The sequence below is a fragment of the Mastigoproctus giganteus genome, chromosome 13 (assembly GCF_048544385.1).
Source record: "Mastigoproctus giganteus isolate SK-2022 chromosome 13, ASM4854438v1, whole genome shotgun sequence".
NCBI classification, from domain to species: domain Eukaryota; kingdom Metazoa; phylum Arthropoda; class Arachnida; order Uropygi; family Thelyphonidae; genus Mastigoproctus; species Mastigoproctus giganteus.
Window position 1 is genome coordinate 67,186,813 of NC_143587.1, and position 19,411 is coordinate 67,206,223.

General features: G+C 39.1%; 1 protein-coding gene across 1 annotated transcript in view; it reads left to right on the forward strand.

Moving 5' to 3' along the window:
- The first annotated feature begins 2,443 nt into the window (after positions 1-2,443).
- Positions 2,444-19,411, forward strand: part of LOC150076136 (uncharacterized) — a 33,758-nt gene continuing 16,790 nt past the window's right edge. The window contains exons 1-2 of the mRNA XM_090387264.1: positions 2,444-2,501; positions 19,091-19,296. Coding sequence (XP_090243390.1) covers positions 2,444-2,501; positions 19,091-19,296 — 264 coding nt within the window. The remainder of the gene's footprint in view (positions 2,502-19,090; positions 19,297-19,411) is intronic.

The window sequence follows — 19,411 nt, forward strand, 5'->3', positions numbered from 1 at the left end:
AGCTACGATACCCCATCCGTGGCAAGGTACAAGTTGATTCGACATTCTCATATTCAAAGACACTCAAATCTTTCGTCTTTTCCATTCTCACACTGAACTGTACACACGTAGCATCCCTACATATCTGCTCCCCTGTTTTATATTGCATGGTACGAACACGTAATGCGGTTACACATAATACGCCATATTGCACCATATATGTCTATAAATTACGTGCGTTTTGAATTTCAAAAGACTCATTTTAAGTTTTATATCCTTCCGTATCTATTTTAACCGTGGTTCTAGCCTACATGGCTGGTAAATATGGCGATGTTGTATTTTCTCTCTCTCTCTCTCTCTTAAACTCCTCTGGCCCTATATAGCCTTGCTGAAGCATAAACTAGAGAAAAAAAAAATTTTAAAAAGGCAAAATTTGTTCCGATTTTCTTTTCACTTAATATCAAGTAAAGAATATGCAACGTTGGCCTATTTATTTGTTATCGCTATGCACTGCGGGTTTCGAATCGAGAGCTTTGCTTAGAATAAGTAAAAGTTAACTTCGCATGTGAAGTGAAGTATTAGTATTAGTATTAGCAACGGCCACATTGTAAGGAAGCCTATGGCTTATGCTGCACCAGACAAAAATAAAAAAAATAACAATAATAGTAAAATAAAATGATAAGAATAAAATAATAATAATAATTAATAAATAAGAGAAAAAGGAAATGGACAACCTACGCGTTTCCCTCCTCCCGTATGTAATTTTCCAGCTGACCTTTCAATTTCCCCAAACTGTCAGCCTCTACCACCCATGTAGGCAACTTAGTCCAGTAATTTATAACTCGCTGGATAAAATAAAACTTCCTGCAATTCAGTCTAAACAACTCTCCCCCCCCCCCTAACTTGAAATTATGGCCCCTAGTTCTAGAATCATTTATAACCATGAAAATTTCGTCCTTATTCATTTTGCTTATGCCTCTCAGAGCCTTAAACACCTTAATCGAGTCTCCTCTAAGGTGCCTAGTTTCCAAGCTCTGCAACCCACATATTCGAGGTCTTTCCTCATATGGACGCCCTTTTGCCGATCTCACCAGGCGAGTTACCCGTCTTTGGACCCTCTCAAGAAGCACAATGTCTTTCTTTAGGTGCGGTCTCCATACCTGAACACAGTGTGGTATATTGTAATATAGTTAAGTGTGGTATATTTTAATGCACTTTGATAACTTTAGTCCAAGCTGTAGTAGGTTTCTTCTATCTATTAATCACGTACTAGTTTCTGAAATAAACTGAAGATTTTATCTACAGAAATGATGGGGGAAACTCACGCTGTAATATGATTGATGTTTATACTAGCTCATCATCTGCAAGTGCTGGAAAATTACTAATTTATTTTGCCAGAATTCTAAAACAAATCACATAATTCGTTTCACAATAATTCATCATAAAAGTTTAGATTTCTTCGCGTAATTTACTCTCTTTCAAACTTAGACAACTAGTAATCATTCAAAACACCCTTAAGTACAGTTTGAACATGCTTATCTTAGATTACCGAGCAGTAAGAATGTTTGTTGATTAGTGAGTTTAAGCAAGCTCTAGGTAGCTCCAGTGTCGTTTCGTGCTGCCTCTCTTAAAGCAGTAATTCATTAGACGCTAAGAAACTTTCCTGGTGTAAATCTGGCACCGACATCGGAGTCTTGAATATTTCAGTAAGTGTAGCACTACGTCTTCCCACCCAACACCTGCACGTTTATACACCTTATCCTATGTGACAGCGTCTCTGCTGTCATGCGCAGAACTGTTGGTAAAGGTAGTCCAACTTTTTCCTTCATCTTTGAAGACGATCAAAGAAAAGCACGAAAGAAAGTTGTATTAGGAAGGGAAGTGTTGATCATCGAACCATTCAGCTGTCGAAACTGAGGAAAGAGCAAAACAAAGTTTGTGTAGATAGCTTCGATTCTTTTACAAAATTAAATAATTTACTAAGTTATTAATATGCGGAGTACAATTTATACATAAATATATAAATAGTTTTACCAATATTTATTATATATGCGCATATAGTATTTAAAAAAATAATTATTTATGCGTTGTAATCTATAAGTATACGCTGTTGACATTCCAGAATAGACAACTATTTAAGACGTATGTGATCTACAATTGTCATGGATTTCTAGATTTAATTTAATTTTAATTTTAGAACGCTTTCTTTAAATTTCCAATGTTCCCGTATTAAATTTCCCACTTTTCGTTTCTTGTCGTAAATTTGCTTAAAACGTTTACCTCCTGTAGCTCCTGTGTCTGCAAGATGTCTGCATATGCCTAATATAAACCTCTATCACATGGATGGTTATGAAATCTTCATTGTTATATTTGCAGTAAACGTAGAAGTCATGGTACTAGGAAATGATTCACAGATACTTCAATGGCGTCCTCTTCTGGCAAAAATCATTAGATAAATGGAGAAATGGCACGAGCAGTGTCATTTGTTTTGACTTCCTATCTTCTCTTTGTCATCAACCCTGGTAAGTATCAAAATATGCTTCATTATTTTAAAAATAATCTTTTTTTTTTAGTTTAAGGTAATTTATCTTATGTTTCGTTTTGTATTCTTCCTTCTCTGTTCGAACCTTAAAGATCATTCTAATGGTGATTCAAATAAGATGCGCACCAACTACTACGCGATTGACGCATTCCAATTATTTAACCTTCATCTTCAATAGCTTGGTAATGTACGGGTATGTTTGCACTGACAGAACCGGCTGTTTCTTTGGTAGCTCGCCTACTGCTCCATTATCTGAAAGACTGCAATGGTCTATAGTGTTTTGGTCCGAGATAATCATTGTGTCTATAAGAATAAAATTCTGCCTTTCAATGATATAAGAAGCTCGTTTGGATTGGACACCCACCGATTGGCAGTATGCCATCGAGTTCAACGAATTTTAAATGCTTAAGCGTGACTAACGCATAGTGTGAAAAAAAAAAAAAAAAATGAGGATGACTACTCACGGCTTATGAACGAAGAAGAAGGCGAATTTTCAATTTATGGATTATTCTTTTGTATAACCAAAATTTTTGCTTATTTCAAAATAGTTTTATAATAAGTTATTTCGAAGAGACGTGCATTTTCATAGTTTTCTTGGAATCTACATTGGTTTAATTATGTACCTTGTAGTTAGGTCACAAGAACTAAATAAATTCTTGTGATGTGTGACGATATATCAAAGCCAGCCAGCTGTCACTGAAGAAGTGGTAAGAAAATACCGCGAAACGTTTGACTCCAATTATATACATATATCCAAATCAGAAATAAACATAATTAAACCAATGCACATTTGAGTGCTTTATCTTCAAATAACACAGTTTATCTGCACACCACCCTGCTCAAGGAATATCTTGGAATTATCAGATTCAAAACTTGACACCTTTGAGGATTTCACTTCGAGAATTAGTTATAATTACTGCCCTTCAGTACCGTGTGGAAAATGCCTAGGTTCGAATCCCATCTTTAACGAGAGGAACTTTTATCAGCTTTCTTCACAATGTGGTCGAGTTATTCGATCTCCACGATGGAATGGTTTTGTCTTCCGAAAACGGGCTTTTCATCCAGAAAGCAAGCAAACCTCGAAGAATGCACGCCTTAGTTGCTTCAGCGATTAATACACGCACACACACACGCACGCACGCACACCAATACTTCAAGAATTCAATGTTATTTATTGGAACAAGACGTTGTGTGGGAAATAGGCACTTATGGATAGGTCCCCCCCTCACAGAATCTTCCTGCAAATTAAATATAGGTCTCTTGTTAAGTTTACAGGTCTTTATTGATATAGTACTTTATCGTTTTGTATTACAAGAAACTCTTACACTACTTCTCAACACAGTTATGCCCTTTCTCAATATAACTGTTCCATCAATTTCCTGCTACCATGATCCCATCTTAGAAAAAATTTTCTGTTTGTGCTGAACATTTTTTGCAACGTACATTGTATCTCATTAAAAGTATGGAAACGGGTTAACGGGCACTAATGCCATTTTCAATCACATTATCATTATCAAGTACATTGTCATGTTTTTCTTCCTCAGAAACTTACCGTACATCTCACCAGGGTCATCTTTTGGTGTCGTAGTCCCTAGGTACTCTCCATTCTGAGGCATTACTACATTATATCAAACATATTATATTTCCCTTGCGTTTAAATATATATATTTTTTATTTTTTATCTTAGAAATCCGTGCGTAAAAGTAGTTTGTAGAATTTTATTTTTGGAATAAATTCATTGAATTCTGTTTATATTATTTTTTTTTCGAGCCCCTTATTATTTTCGTAGGCCCTAGACACAGTGCCTAAGGAGTGTAACAGGAAAGAAGGCCCTGCCTTTCCTTTTTCACTGTGGTTCCTTTTGGCCAAAATTCTTCTTCCATGAATCCATTCTTGTCTAGGAAAACAGTGAACGTGATTTTACTAATCGTTAGTGCTTCTCCAAACTTTTGGGCTTTTCGATGAAGGATGACACCATTCTTTGCTAGCGCATTTGACTTTAAACAAACTGTTGCATCCATTTTCAATCACATTATCATTATCATTCTCTCCACGATGGAACGGTTTTGTCGTCTGAAAACGGGTTTTTCATCCAGCAAACAAGAAAACCTCGAAGAATGCACGCCTTAGTTGCTTCGGCGATTAATACACGCACACATGCACGCACGCACACCAATACTTCAAGAATTCAATGTTCTTCATTTTTACAAGACGTTGTGTGGGAAATAGGCACTTATGGATAGTTCCATGATCGTCTTCAAATAGAATTGCCACCTTCAGCTTCGAAATGGTCTTCGTAACTAATTTTGTAAAACCGTCTGCAACAAATGAATGCATTCTTCGTGCAAGTCTTCATGATTTCTTTGGGTCTAGTTGGAATTGGTGGGGTGGAGATGGTTCTTCGTGGTAGTCCTTTGAATATCGTTGAATTAAAAGAAGATTCTACAAACAATAAATTAGAGTGATTAATGAAAGCTTGTTCCATCTTATCACAGGAAAACTTTCAGCATAGATTAAAAAGCTGCTTAAAAAGGATGCAGCATATTGATCCAACTTAGTCTTAAGAACTAAAGCTGTATTATTTATACTGTTAAATAAAGTTAATAAAGAATTTTTTTATTAAACATTTTGAACTCAGGTTTGATTTCTACAGTCGTTCAACAAAATATACATTTATTTTTCATTAAGATATTCCAAGCTAGAAATTAAGCCATTGAGAACTGTCTGCATAATGGCATATCTTATTTTTAAAAAATATTGGCGTAGTTGACAAAGTGCAACAGTACTAAAACATTTATTGCATATACGTTGGTTCCTGTGCATTGCCACATTAGCAATGCACAGGAACCAACGCATATAAAAAGAAAAAAGATAGAAAATGTTGGAAAACCAATGCATAAAAAAAGGGGAAAAAGATAGAAAAGAAAATATTGTAGAACAGTTATACAGAAGATAATTTTCTATTCACAGCATTATTAAATATTTATTAGTCGGAACAAATAGCATTATTCTAATCAAATTCCGTAACAAGAATACTTACGCATGAGCAAATCATAATCGATATAATGAAATTTTATATTAACAGGTCAGTAGCAATAATTAATATACGGTGAACGGACAGGAACGTTAAAAGGGTATTCACAGAAGTCGAAGAATTTTTCCCTTTGACCTTTACAGAGGGTGATTTATGAATATACTCGGCTAAAAGTATTTTAATAATTGTAATTAATTATCTCAATTACATGATTCACTTAATAAGCATCTGATGTTTGAAACATGCGCTGTATGTACAGGAATACCTTATTAAACTTTGCTAATTCTGCCAATTCGAGATTCAAATGCATGGATGAATTCAGCGTATGCAAAACGGTTTATCGTTCCCTTCTAACAAAGTGTCTTTTTGGTAAAGAGGCCTGTTGCCTAGCAACAGGATGAACTCGAAGATCGTTATGTAAGATAACTTTGAGAGAGATTTTTTGTATTCTTTAGTGATTTATGTTTTAATTTGCTTCATTATCCACATCCTACATCTATGCCTGTTGGAGCTAAATTCACATTTCCATGATGGAAATTAGGATTAGCCCAAACACGGAATATCTTAGACGCTTATGGAATTCTACACTGATCGACAAAAGCAACAGAACAAAATGTTTTTCATGAATATTTTAATGTGAACAGTGTCGCCGAAGGCGAATATTTGATATAATAGGCATCATTGCATGCAAATTCCGAGTATCCAACAGAAATCGATCTGCCACCTTACAGAGCCGCACATTATGCAAATTATTCATGCCTATAAAAACACGGGTTGCGATCACATCACTTCATTCCCGTTTTTTGGCTTGCTCGGTGGGATAACCACATCTCTATTTGCAATAAACGAATATTTATTTATTGATTGACTGATTATCTCCAGTACTCAGGACTGCGAAGTCATCGTCGTTTAGATGATTCTTTGTGATGGAGAGCTGTTAGACGACTTGAAGCCGGGCAGTCGCAGGCGGAGGTGGCACGTTGGCTTAATGTGTCACGTCGTGTCATCTCGGCACTAGGGGAAGCAGTTTCAGGCGACAAGAACCATTACATGAAGAGCTGGGTAAGGTCACCCGAGGGCTACGTCAACCAGAACAGACTGCTATATGGCTCTAACAGCAAGACGAAATCCTACGATGTCCTGTCGTCAACTGTCAGTTGAGGTTGCTGCTGCTACAGTTGAAAACATTTTCAACCGGACTCGGTTAAGAAGGCTCAATTCAACTCTATGCAAAGAAGCCAGTGGTTTGTATACCATTAACCCCGTTGACGTATAGGGGAAACCCTGGAGGCTGCAACAAAGTACAAACTGGTGCGATGAACTTGGAGCCCTGACATATAGGGTACAGTGTTCTGTTCTCTGATCAGTCCCAATTTAGCCTACATACAGATTCTAAACGTTATTTCATCTGGAGACAACGAGGAATGCGGTACCATCCCTCCAACATCAGAATGGGACACTTACGGTTCAGGCGGAATTCTCGTGTTCGGAATAATGCTCAGTAATAAGGGACATTTATAGGCCGCACCCCTATAAATGTCCCTTATACCTGTCCAAAGTTTCTCGCTGTCTCCTCATTTCATCATTATTCTGTAATACATCGCCATACCAAATTTAGTCTCGCTTCATCGCAAGCTGCACGAGTTACACTATGTTTTCTACGTGTTCTGTTCATTTTGTGGAGCACTGTAGTAAGCACCACTGATTGGCTGAGAAGCCAAAAGAAAGTTGTAAATGTTGGACTTTATTTTCTGTACAGATGTAATTTTCAGAAAATACTAATGATAGAGGCTGGTCGCAGCATATTTTCTAAGTGGTTTAGAAGAAAGCAGCAGGATTTCATATAAAATTCGAAAGACCAACACTTGGCATTATTATTATTATTATTATTATTAATATCAATTTATTTTCCGAAGAAATGTCCCTTTACAGCTATGCAGCTAGAGGACATGAATTACATACAGAGATAAAACATAAAATACAGACAAATACATTGTACATTTGTATACAGAGCCAGATACAATATACGGCCTTAAACAGCCACTGGTGAAGATACAAAAACATAAAGTTATAAGAAATACAAAAACATAAAGTTACAACAAATACAAAAACATAAAGTTACAACAAATAAAAGTGCATACGGATACATCGGAGCGTGGACAGTGCGGCATCACAGAGAGTCCACCTAGAACATGACTAAGGAATACATGTCTGCAAGAATGGAAGCTCTGTATGTTCTGTCCTTGCAAAGTTTCTCAACGTCTATGGCTAATCTATTAAATATCTGGAAGGAGTTGTGTGGAAACATGTTGTCCAGGGAGGACATGCTACGCAGCTTTGATCTGTATGGGGAGGTGTTGGACTGGCATCTTCTCCTGTCAGACGGTCTGGCGATGATATCCCAAATATCGAGTGACTTCAGTTTTCCGGATAGAAGCTGAGAGAGGGTAAGAAGGTTCCTAGAGATGATGAGATACCTCCAAGGAAGCGTATTAAGATTGGTGACCAGAACAGATTTTGAGATTGTAGGTGTTAGCCCGGCAACCCTATTTAGCCATTTCAAGATCCAGAATTCCAAGGAGAGGAACCTGGCTTGGTATGATGAGGGTGCTGAGGACCATATAGTCGAGGCATATAATGGAATTGGGAAAATGCAACGAAGAATGTATTTGATGATAAGGTCCGGGTTATGGAAGTTGGAGATCTCTTGCTTTACTGCCCATAAAGCCGAATATGTTTTCGTTCGAGTGGCATTAAAGTGAGGCAAGAAGGTGAGGTCTTTGTCCCAGATGATACCCAAATCTTTATGTTGGGTGACTTTTTTCACTGGAGCGTTCGCTATAATGATGTTCGCATCGTTGGTATTTTTCTCCTTGGTGATAGAGAGTTGTGCAGTTTTCTCTTTATTAATGGATAGTCCAATCGCATGAAGGTAGTTTTCTGGTTCATGTAGCTGTCGGTTGGAGCTCACGGTAATAGACTGGAGAGACTTGGGGCATTTTGTGATGATGAAGAACTTAATATCATCTGCGTAGGTGGTAAAATTAGTACGGTTTGATAGGAAGGGTTCTAAAGATGCGGCGAAGAGGGCGGAAGAGAGAACGCCCCCTTGTGGGAGCCCTCTGGAGCAGAGAATGTGGTGATAATGGTTTTGATTTCTGATCCATAGGGTCCTGGACTGAAGGAGTTTCCTAAGGAGAACTAGGATGTTACCAGATATTTTGAAGTAGTTGCACAGTATGGTACATAATGCATGGGTGGACAGATTGTCAAAGGCCGCCTTAATGTCGAGGAACACAATATCCAGTTGCTCTTTGTTGCTTAAGGTACTTTCAATTCTGAACAGTGTGTCCAAGAGGTTGGTGATCGTGGAACGTCCAGGTAGAACACTATGGAGGTATGGAGATTATCTGAAAATTATCCACAGAAACTTAACGTCTGTGTGATAGGGAGCAGAGTGAATTTATGAAAAGCAGATTAATGATTAAACTACTTTGATTAGACATAAGGTTTTCAGAAAGACATAAGGGAAGACTGTTAAGGGGAGTGGAAAGTATTTAGGATGGCAGAGTCCACTTTCAGAAAAACATAAGGCTTTCAGAAAGACATAAGGCTTTCTTTTTTGAGCAGTGGCGCACAAATAAATTTTGTTTTAAGGGCGGGGGCCACTCGTACGTTCCACATTGGTAGCTTTCACAAACGCCAACAGATGACATGAATGTTTGGTGATGTGTATAAACTTTATGATGACTAAATGAGTGCCAGTGATCTACCAAAAAAATAAATAAATGTGTGTATCATATTGGTGTTCATATTCAGGGCGCTGTGATCCTGTCTGTGTGCAAGCTGGTGAGCGAAAGTGGACAAGTGGGTGAATGAAAGCTGCGACCTGTATAATTTCTTGCACCCTGAATATGTGTGAATTGAAAAAAAAACTGTGTTCTTTATGTGTAGTCATGAGAGGTGTGTGACTGACAACAGTGTATGCGTTGTGTTCTGTTGTTTAACCGGAACACCCTCACTACTTGACTGCAGTCGAGAAAACCTACCCAAGAAATTCCTCCCCTTGCTGGTACCATGCTCTTTCCTTTTCTTAGGCGGCATGGTATGGGATGCTGACAATGGCTTCACCTGGCTAACCAGTGTGGGAAGTCTCCTGGCCAAAAATACCTACTTAGGGCACCCTGTCCCTGCGACTTTAGCTCCTCCATATTGAAACCTAGGGCATTGCCCACTACCCTCACCTCCGATCCTTAACATCGCCTGGTGGGCTCTACCATCCTAAATACTTTCCACTGCCCTTAACAGTCTCCCCTGTAGAGACTGGGTTGCCTCTATAGGGGTACCTCTCTGTCTCCCTGTGTGGAAAATAATGCAAGAAAGAAAGCTTATAAAGCGTTCGCTAAAAAAAAAAAAAAAAAAAAAAAACCCTTCCCATTCACCTATACATCCCCATCAAACAGTTTATGTAGTTATTTCTTGAATTTATTCACGCAATCCACTTCCGCAACATCAGATGGAAGTGTGTTCCAGCAATCAACCACCCACTGGCTAAAGGCAAAGTTCCAAACATCTATTCTTCAACCATCCTTCCTCAATTTGAATTTATGTCCCCTCATGTGCGTAGTCTGAGCTAGGGGAAGAATCCCATCAACATTGAGATTACTCAATCCATTCAAAGTCTTAAACACTTCAATCAGATCACTTCGCAGGTGACTAGTCTCCAGACACTGCAATGTACAGAACTGAATCCTTTCTTGATAAGCGCACCCCTTTTGTTCCCTTCACCAATCTCGTTGCCCTTCTCTGTACCCCTGCCAGTAACTTCACTGTCTTCCTAAAATGAGGCCTCCAGACCTGCATGCAGTACTCAAAGTATGGCTTGACCACTGCCTTATACAAAAAGATAATCACCTCCTTATCCCTGCTAGAAATTTTGTATTTGTCTTATACAAAAAGATAATCACTTCCTTATCCCTGCTAGAAAAATTCCTGTATGTCATCGACAAAACCCAATATGCTGTCCTGGTAGCCTGTCTGCATTGCTCAAAGAACTTCATATCTAACTGCACAATTAAGTCCATGTCTTTTTCATTAAGTCCATGTCTTTTTCAACTGACCGTCATTACTGTCATTAATCAACCTACCAACCTTCGTATTAGCATTAGCATTAGTAGAGGCATATGATGCAAGAAAGCAAGCTTATTCAGCATCAGCCAAAAAAAAAAAAAAAAAAAAAAAACACAACCACTACTCCCATTTCACCCCTCCGTTCGTTCGAAATACCTGTCCAGCTGAACCTTAAATTTGTTTAGGCTATCAACTTCAACAACAAGTGATGGAAGTCTATTCCACAAACCAACTGCCCGCTGGCTAAAGGCAAATTTCCGCACATCTATCCGACATCCGTCCTTCCTCAATTTGAATTTATGACCTTTCAGGTGATTATTCTGAGCAAGAGGAAGAATCCCATCGGCATTGAGCATGCTCAAGCCATTCAAAGCCTTATACACCTCTATCAGATCACCTCGCCGATGTCTAGTCTCCAGACTCTGTAATTTGCAAAACTTAAGCCTTTCTTCGTAAGAGCAACCCTTTCTCCATTCACTAATCTTGTTGCCCTTCTCTGTACTCGTTCCAGCAGTTCTACATCCTTCTTGAAATGAGGCCTCCAGACCTGTATACAGTACTCAAGGTGTGGCCTGACCACTGCCTTATACAAGGGAATAATCACATCCCTATCCCTGCTAGAAAAATTCCTGTATATCATTGACAAGACACGATGAGCTACTCTTGCAGCTCGTCTGCACTGCTCAGAGAACTTCATATCTGCCTGTACAATTACCCCCAGGTCCTTTTCATTCTCTACCACTGTCAGCGTAGTACCACAGAGTTGATACTTTTATCTGGGGTTACTGTTTCCCATATGTAGTACTTTACATTTGTCAATGTTAAACTTCATTTGCCACCTCTCAGCCTATCTGCTCAACCTTTCCAGATCCTGTTGCAGCGGCATAGCATCAGTAGTGTCCTTAACAACCCTGCCAACCTTTGTATCGTCTGCAAACTTGGACATTAAGTTTGATATACCATCATCAATATCATTTATAAATACAGAAAACAACAATGGACCCAACACTGAACCCTGAGGAACTCCACTAATAACATTAGTCCACGTTGAGCAGTGTCCATTGATTACCACTCTCTGTCTTCTGCCACTCAACCACCCCTTTATCCATAGCAGCAATTTGCCTCCAATGCCACACTCCTCCAATTTGTGCAGCAGTCTTCCATGCGCAACAGTATCAAAAGCCTTTCTAAGATCCAAATATATAATATCAAAGTTATTCCCTGAATCCAGTTCTTTTGTGACTACATCATAGTATCCAATCAAATTGGTCAGACAAGACCTGCCCTTAACAGGTCTTGTCTAACAGGTCTTAATAGGCCTGACGTAGCCCAGTGGTCAGGAGCGAGAGTGCATAGCACGCGTTCCTTGAGTGGACCGGGGTTCTAGCCCGTGACTACTAAATACGATAAATATTTGTATTGACGATTTATTGTAAACTCTACTGACTTGGTTGTCGTGCCGGAGTATAAACAGAAAATTTATTTATTCAAAACCATGCTGTGTCTGAGCTATAACTGAATTCTTGTCTAGATGATCCTGCAGTGCTTCTTGTATGTATCCCATGCATTTTTCTTCTCTGCCATATGTCTCATTAGTTCATCTGACAACCATTTAGGCCTGAACCTTGAACAATATTTCTTGGTTGGTATGTAAAGCCTGGTAGCTTCCAAGATTAGTTCCTTGAATGCTTCCCATTTTGAATTTGCTGTTGGTAACATCATCAGTTGGTCCCACTGTATAGAATTTAAATACTGTCTCAGTCCATCGTAGTCACCTTTACGGAAGCAATAACCCTTCCCTTTACCCCTAAAGGTAGTTACCTCTTTGAGTAAATCCCACTTCAGCACACTGTGATCACTGCCACCTAGTGGTTCATTTATCTGCAGATTCTTAATGCATGAAGAATCACTACTGATAATCAGATCAAGCGTATTACTCCCTCTAGTTGCCTCCCGAACATGCTGGTGTAGAAAACAATCATCCAATAAATCCACAAAAGCCTTGCTAGTGTGTGAGTGACCAACTCACAAATTCCAGTCAATATCTGGGAAATTAAAATCCCCCATTATAAGACTCTCTGATTTACTGGCCCACTCTATTTCCCTGTACAATATCTTATTATACTCATCAGAGTCATTAGGCCTATAGCACACTCCTACTCTCAATTTTGATTTACCTATGCTTATGTCACACCAAACTGACTCGACACTGCCCTGTCCATCGATGTTGACTAGCTTCACTTCCTTGGATTTTATGTGTTTCTTAACTAATAGCATAACCCCTCAAATCATCTGCAAACTTAGACATTAAGCCTGATATACATTCATCAATATCTTTAATAAATACAGAAAACACCTGCTGTGCCCAGAATCGAATCCTGGGGAACTCCACTGATAACATTAGTCCGCGAAAAACAGTGCCCATTGATAACAACTCTCTGTATTTTTTTTCCATCCAGTTCCTTTGTTACTGCATCATAGTCAATCGAATTGGTCAGAAAAGATCGTCCCTTGAAAAACCTATGCTGTGAATAAAGTATAACTGCACCCATAGCTAGATGGTCCTCATTACTTCTTTAACCAGTGACTCCATTATTTTTCCTGGAACGGAAGTTAAGCTAACAGGTCTGTAATTACTCATATCATCCTTTGATTCCCTTTGTGAATCGGGGATGCATTTGCACATCTCCAGAAAACGGAAACTTCCCTTGAATACAACTATGCTCTCATAATTATGGCGAAGGGTTTGCTTACTTCCTTTGCTGCCTTCTTTAACAGAATTGGATAGATTACATCAACCCCAGGTGCCTTTCTTACATTTAAATTCAGCAGTTTCTCTTTCACTTTTCTCTAAGTTATTACAAAATCATTTAGCTCTGTGGCAGAGTTTGATAAACTTCTGGAATTGACTACCCTGAAGAATTCCTCGTGTATGAATATAGATGCAAAATACTTATTCAGCTTATCAGCAACTGAGCAGGATCATCAACAGTTGAACCATCGATATTAAGTGGACCTATTCATCCTTCTTTCTTCTAGTGTTTACATAACTAAAGAAGTCTTTGTTATTTTTCTTTGCATCCTTTTCCGCCCTAGTGAGAAGCGCAGTTGGTAGTATCGCCATCTTCTCCACGCGGTGGAAAAGATCTGAGTTCGAGTCCTGTCGGTGACTTCTGGAATTTTTATGGGTCTCTTTCACAACGTGGCTAAGTTAGTCGGACTCAGACGCGGATAGCACGGTTTTTTCTCACGGAAACTCAGGTTTTTCATCCAGTAAAAACAGAAAATCGACCAGAGAACACCCGCACTTTAAAGACAATATACACGGAGCTATATGGCCTTGGTCGCTGATGTGCCTAAAATCCAACTGAAACATGAACAACAACGTCCTTTGCCAAAGATTTCTCTTAATTTGCCTTAGCTTTCCTTAGGTTACATACAATATAGGCTTCTGTAACACTTGATACTTTATATGCGTCCCATGCTTCTTCAGTGCAAAGAATCTCATTAGTTCATCTGACATCCATTAAGTCTAAGCCTTGAATCTCAACGTATAACGGTATTTCTCAGTTGGTATGAAAAGCCTAATAGCGTCTATGATAATTTTCTTGAATGCTTTCCATTTAGAATTTGCTGATGATAACATCATCAGTTGGTCCCAGTGCATAAAATTTAAAAACTCTCTGAGACCACTGTAGTCACCTTTACGAAAGCAAAAAACCCTTCCCTTTACCCTTGATGGTAGTTAATCTTTAAGTAAATTCCCCATCATTACACTGTGATCACTGCCAACTAATGGTTATTTTATTGGCAGATTCTTAATGCATGAATAATCACTGCTGATAATCATATCAAGAGTATTACTCTCTCTTGTTGCCTATCTAACATGCTGCTGTCGCAAACAGTCATCCAATAAATCAACAAAAGTCTTGCTAGTGTGTAAACGACCAACCCACAAGTTCCACTCAATATCTGAAAAGTCCTCGTGGGTAGCACATTTGGTAGGATCGCCGTTCTCCCCACACTGGATGGAAAAGACCTGAGTTGGAATCCCGTCGATGACGGGAGGAATTTTTATGGGTCTTTTTCACAATGTGGCTGAGTTAGTCGATCTCAGACAAGGGCAGCATGGTTTTCCCTCCTGGAAACTCGGGTTGTTCGTCCAGCTAAGCAGAAAATAGACCTCAGAACACACGCAATTTACAGACAATATGCACGGGGCAACATGGCCTTAGTTGCCTATGCTCCTAAAACCCAACAACAGCAACAATATCTGTAAAGTTAAAATCTCCCATTATACGACATTCTAATTTACTGTCTCTCTCTCTCTCTCTCTCTCTCTCTCTCTCTCTCTCTCTCTCTCTCTCTCTCTCTCTCTCTCTCTCTCTCTCTGTACAGTTAATCGTTGTACTCCTCAGAGTCATTATGCCTGTAACACGCTTCTATTCTCATTTTTGCTTTCTCAGTGCTTATGTCACATCAAACTGACTCAATATTTCACTAGGCTATCCGTTTCAACTGGATGCACTGCCTTAGAGTTTATGTGCCGCTTAACTAATTTCCTGGTGGACTTCTTATGATACATCTTCCTTGCCTTCACCCATCCTCCAGGCTTGTACTGTCACCCACGCGCTCTCTTCCAACAAAAACTGACCCATTTTCTTTTCTTTTTCTGCAAGGGAAGGCTCACTCGTCGAGTGAGTCTTCCCTTGCAGGCTCACTCGATGCCAGGATCGGCCGACCAGAGACCTTGTAACCCTACTTTCTGGACCACCTCCCCATGGTCGTAGACACCCATAGGGGACTACGGTGTTCCATGATGGACCCTAGACTAAGTGGTCAGATGAACAACAGACCGACATAATCTGACATACACGACGCAGACCACACAATTAGATACACTATCTGGCCTTTACAATTGTATTTTATCGTATTTTATAAACAACTCAGAGTTCGAGGATACTCCCAGTGCCGCTTGACCTGCAGCACTATAAACTATCCCATTATATATATACTCCCAAACTCCAAGGGTAACTCCTATCCCTTTCCCAATCTAAATATTTCGTCTGGTGAACCCTATCACCGCATACACTATCTGCTGTTGTTATCAGTAAACCCGTGGAGGGTGGGTTCCTTCCACAAGGGTGCCCTTCTATCCCCTATCTTCAAATTTCTAGTGGATGTATCTCTATCTCCTACCGCCCCAACTCCCGTCACTTCATCGTTATCTCAAACTTTAACCCTCGCACTCTCTTCCTTTCTTTCTATCTAAATCTCAGAGTTCGCCCGCCAGAACTCTTGAACCTATCGACCTGGCCTGCCTCCCCGCGGCACTTGATAGTAACTAAATTACTGTGGTGTTCCACGAGCCCCCTAGGCTAAGTGGCCAAATTAACACCATACATATAACTCTACACTAACACTACACAAACACATACTAACCCACACTCTTTTTTTTTTTTTTTTGGTCAGTTGTTGGCTCATCGGCTTCTGTGGCCATAATGCACCTTACAAAGTTTTTGCATTTTACTCTGATCCAAGCCCGAGGCGGGATTCGAACCCGCGACCTTTGGGTTGCCAAGCAGGCAGGCACTTTACTCACCTGGCTAGCCCGGTCGGCCCCACACTCTCTATGTATCCAAATCTCTAGGTTCGTTTTCTGCCTAAACCAAAGCTTGCAACAATTGTAAAGCAGTTATTAATCAGCCCAAACTAGATTTTGAACAGGCTTAGAGCAAAGGACTTTCTTATCCAAATGGTAGCAGAACGTTCTGGTCTCTTGCCAAAGCTATTGGCAGCAGCTTTTGCCCATCTCTATTCCGAGCTGTTTTAAAACCAAATGGTTCTATTGCCACTTCAGCCAAAGATAAAGTTGACCTGCTAGCATCCTACTTTTCTTCCAACTCGTATATTGATGTTTTTGGTAAACCACCTCGTACAATTCTCAGTACACTCCATTCAATGCCTCCTTTGGTCTTCCGTCAAAAGGAGGTCAGAATGATTTTGAACAATCTTAATGCTAAGAAAGTTACAGATCTTGATGGTATTTCTCCACTTGCTCTCAAAACCTGTGCTCCTAAACTTACTCCTGTTCTGTATCACCTTTTTTCACTTTCTTATTCCAAAGGTGCTTTCCCTTCTGCTTGGAAATTTGCTCATATCCAACCAATTCCTAAAAAGGATGAAAAATCTCTCCCCTCCAATTATCGTCCAACTGCAATTACTTCTGCTCTTTCTAAAGTAATGGAGATATCAGTTAACTGCCAACTCTTAAACTATCTAGAAACCTTCCATCTGATCAATGATCGCCAGTATGGATTCCGTCAGCGTCCATCCACTAGTGATAATCTGGCTTATGTTACCCATTCATGGACAAATTCAATGGAAATGTTTTTGATGAAACTCAAGCAGTTGCTCTTGACATTTCAAAGGCTTTTGATCCTGTTTGGCATAAAAGTCTTCTAAATAAGCTTCCATCTTATGGTTTGCCAACTGTTTTCTGTAATTGGGTACCCAGTTTTCTCTCTGATCGCTTAATGCGGGTGATGGTTAATGGCTCTCTGTCTTCTAACTTCTTCACTAATGCTGGTCTTCCCCACTGTTCAGTTCTTTTTCCCACTCTTTTCCTCTTAATATTAATGACCTTCTTCCATTGACCAGAAATCATATCCATAGTTTTGCTGATGATAGCACATTGCGTTCCACCTTTCAGTTTGAGTAACCTTGCCCTGCACAAACAGCTTCGACTTCTCGAATATCCACTACCAGTTCCTTAAATACTGATCTCCAGTGGGGAAAAGATAACTTAGTTGATTTCAATCCTTATAAAACTGAGTCCTGCCGTATAGCTCGCAAAAAGGATTCTTCTTCTCATATGCTTATCTTCAATGACACTCTGATTTCTAGGCAAGATTATATAAACACTGTTCCAAACAACTGTTCACTCTGTAGAAATCACAAATCCGCCCTACCATGGAATATTATAATTATTACAACATCTGGGACGGTGCCCCCAAAACCTCTCTCAGGCTTTTAGATTCCACTCAAAAGAGAACAGTCAGGCTAATTAAGGACTCATCTCTAATAGAGTCTCTGCACTCTTTGTCTCAAAGAGGTTCTGTTTCTGCTGTATACCTTTTCTATAGATACTTCCATGGGCACCGTTCTTCTGAATTAGGTTCTATAATTCCGCTCTCTCTCTCTCTCTCTCTCTCTCTCTCAAAGCAGTGTAAACTGCTTTGAGAGAGAGAGAGAGAGAGAGTGCTGCAACTAGTCAGCATCCTTTTACTGTCCAATTTCAAACTTACAGAACCAACGATTCTTCTTCCTCATTTATTTATGCTTCAACTACCGTTTTCTGGAACAACCTCCCTTCATATATTTCCTGAAAATTACAATCTACAAAAATTCAAGTCTAATGTTCCGGGAAACCCGAACCGGAGGACAAGTAACACTAAAGTTATAGCATTATGCAATATAAAACGGAACGTTCTTGAAACTTTCTTGGAAATACAAACGTTTGTGAAAGCTACTAATGTGGAACACAAAACGTTCCATATTGGTAGATTTTACAAATATCAACACGTGACAGTACCATCATATGTATAATACAAAACAAAAGGTTCCTGCAGGGGAAGTTCCATCGGAAAATTTCAAGGCAGATTGGGGAACAGAATGTGACATCTTGATTGCTTATTAGGAAATAATAATGGGCACGTAGAGATTTGATCGCCCATAAAGAGTGGTGAAAATTTTACGTTTGTGTTATTTTTCTAACTAATTTGCGAGTATATAATTGAATATAATTCCCTAAATATGTTTCCATTTTTCTAAAACACTTAGCGAGACCCGGCGACCAAATTTCAAACTAATTTTTAATTGTTTAAAAAATTCCACATATACTGATTACACGCAAAAAAAACCGTTTTTCGATACGATCTGTAGGTTTAGAGTTGTTAAAAGTGGAAAGGGGTCTTATGCCATCCTGTATATAACGTAGATTACTTATCTTTTACCATGAATACAAAGAAAAAGCAGAGTAGTTTAAAGCACTTCCCCATGAACTCGAAAGAAACAATAGGCTTCCGGTCTCGAACAAAGTGAGAAATCTCTAAAGTACATGTTCTTATAATTATGTACTAATAGGTAATCAGAACAATGCTGACACCTATTAATCAACATGCGTACTGCTTACAAAATCAGTGGTGGGGCTTTGTTTGGTTCATCTATCTTGTATGTGTATGTTTTTTTTTTCTTAATACATCTCTTTATGCTCTGGAAGAATAAAATGTTCAAGGCTCGTTCACTATATGTCATGGTTCTTATTTTATTCTGCCACAGTACTCTGTATGCTTGTAGACATTTGTATGAAAAAAATTTTGATGTCTTTTTTTGTGTTTTTTTAGCTGTGAAGAGCCTGAGGCTGATATCTTTACACGTACCAACGTCAGTTCCTGATGGTCACGCCACCTTGTTATCGTGTGATTATGAACTAGAAGGTGAAACTTTGTATTCAATAAAGTGGTACCGGAATGACATGGAATTCTTCAGATTTGTGCCTTCTGAACGACCTTCTGCACAGTTTTTTCCTCTTGAGGGCATTAAAGTTAATGTAAGTTGCACGCTGAAGAAGAAATTCTTAATTTACTATAAGGTGATTTATTCTGCAAGCCAGTAGTACAACAAGCAAATTTGTACGTGGTTGGGAGGGAAAAACTTTGTACCGT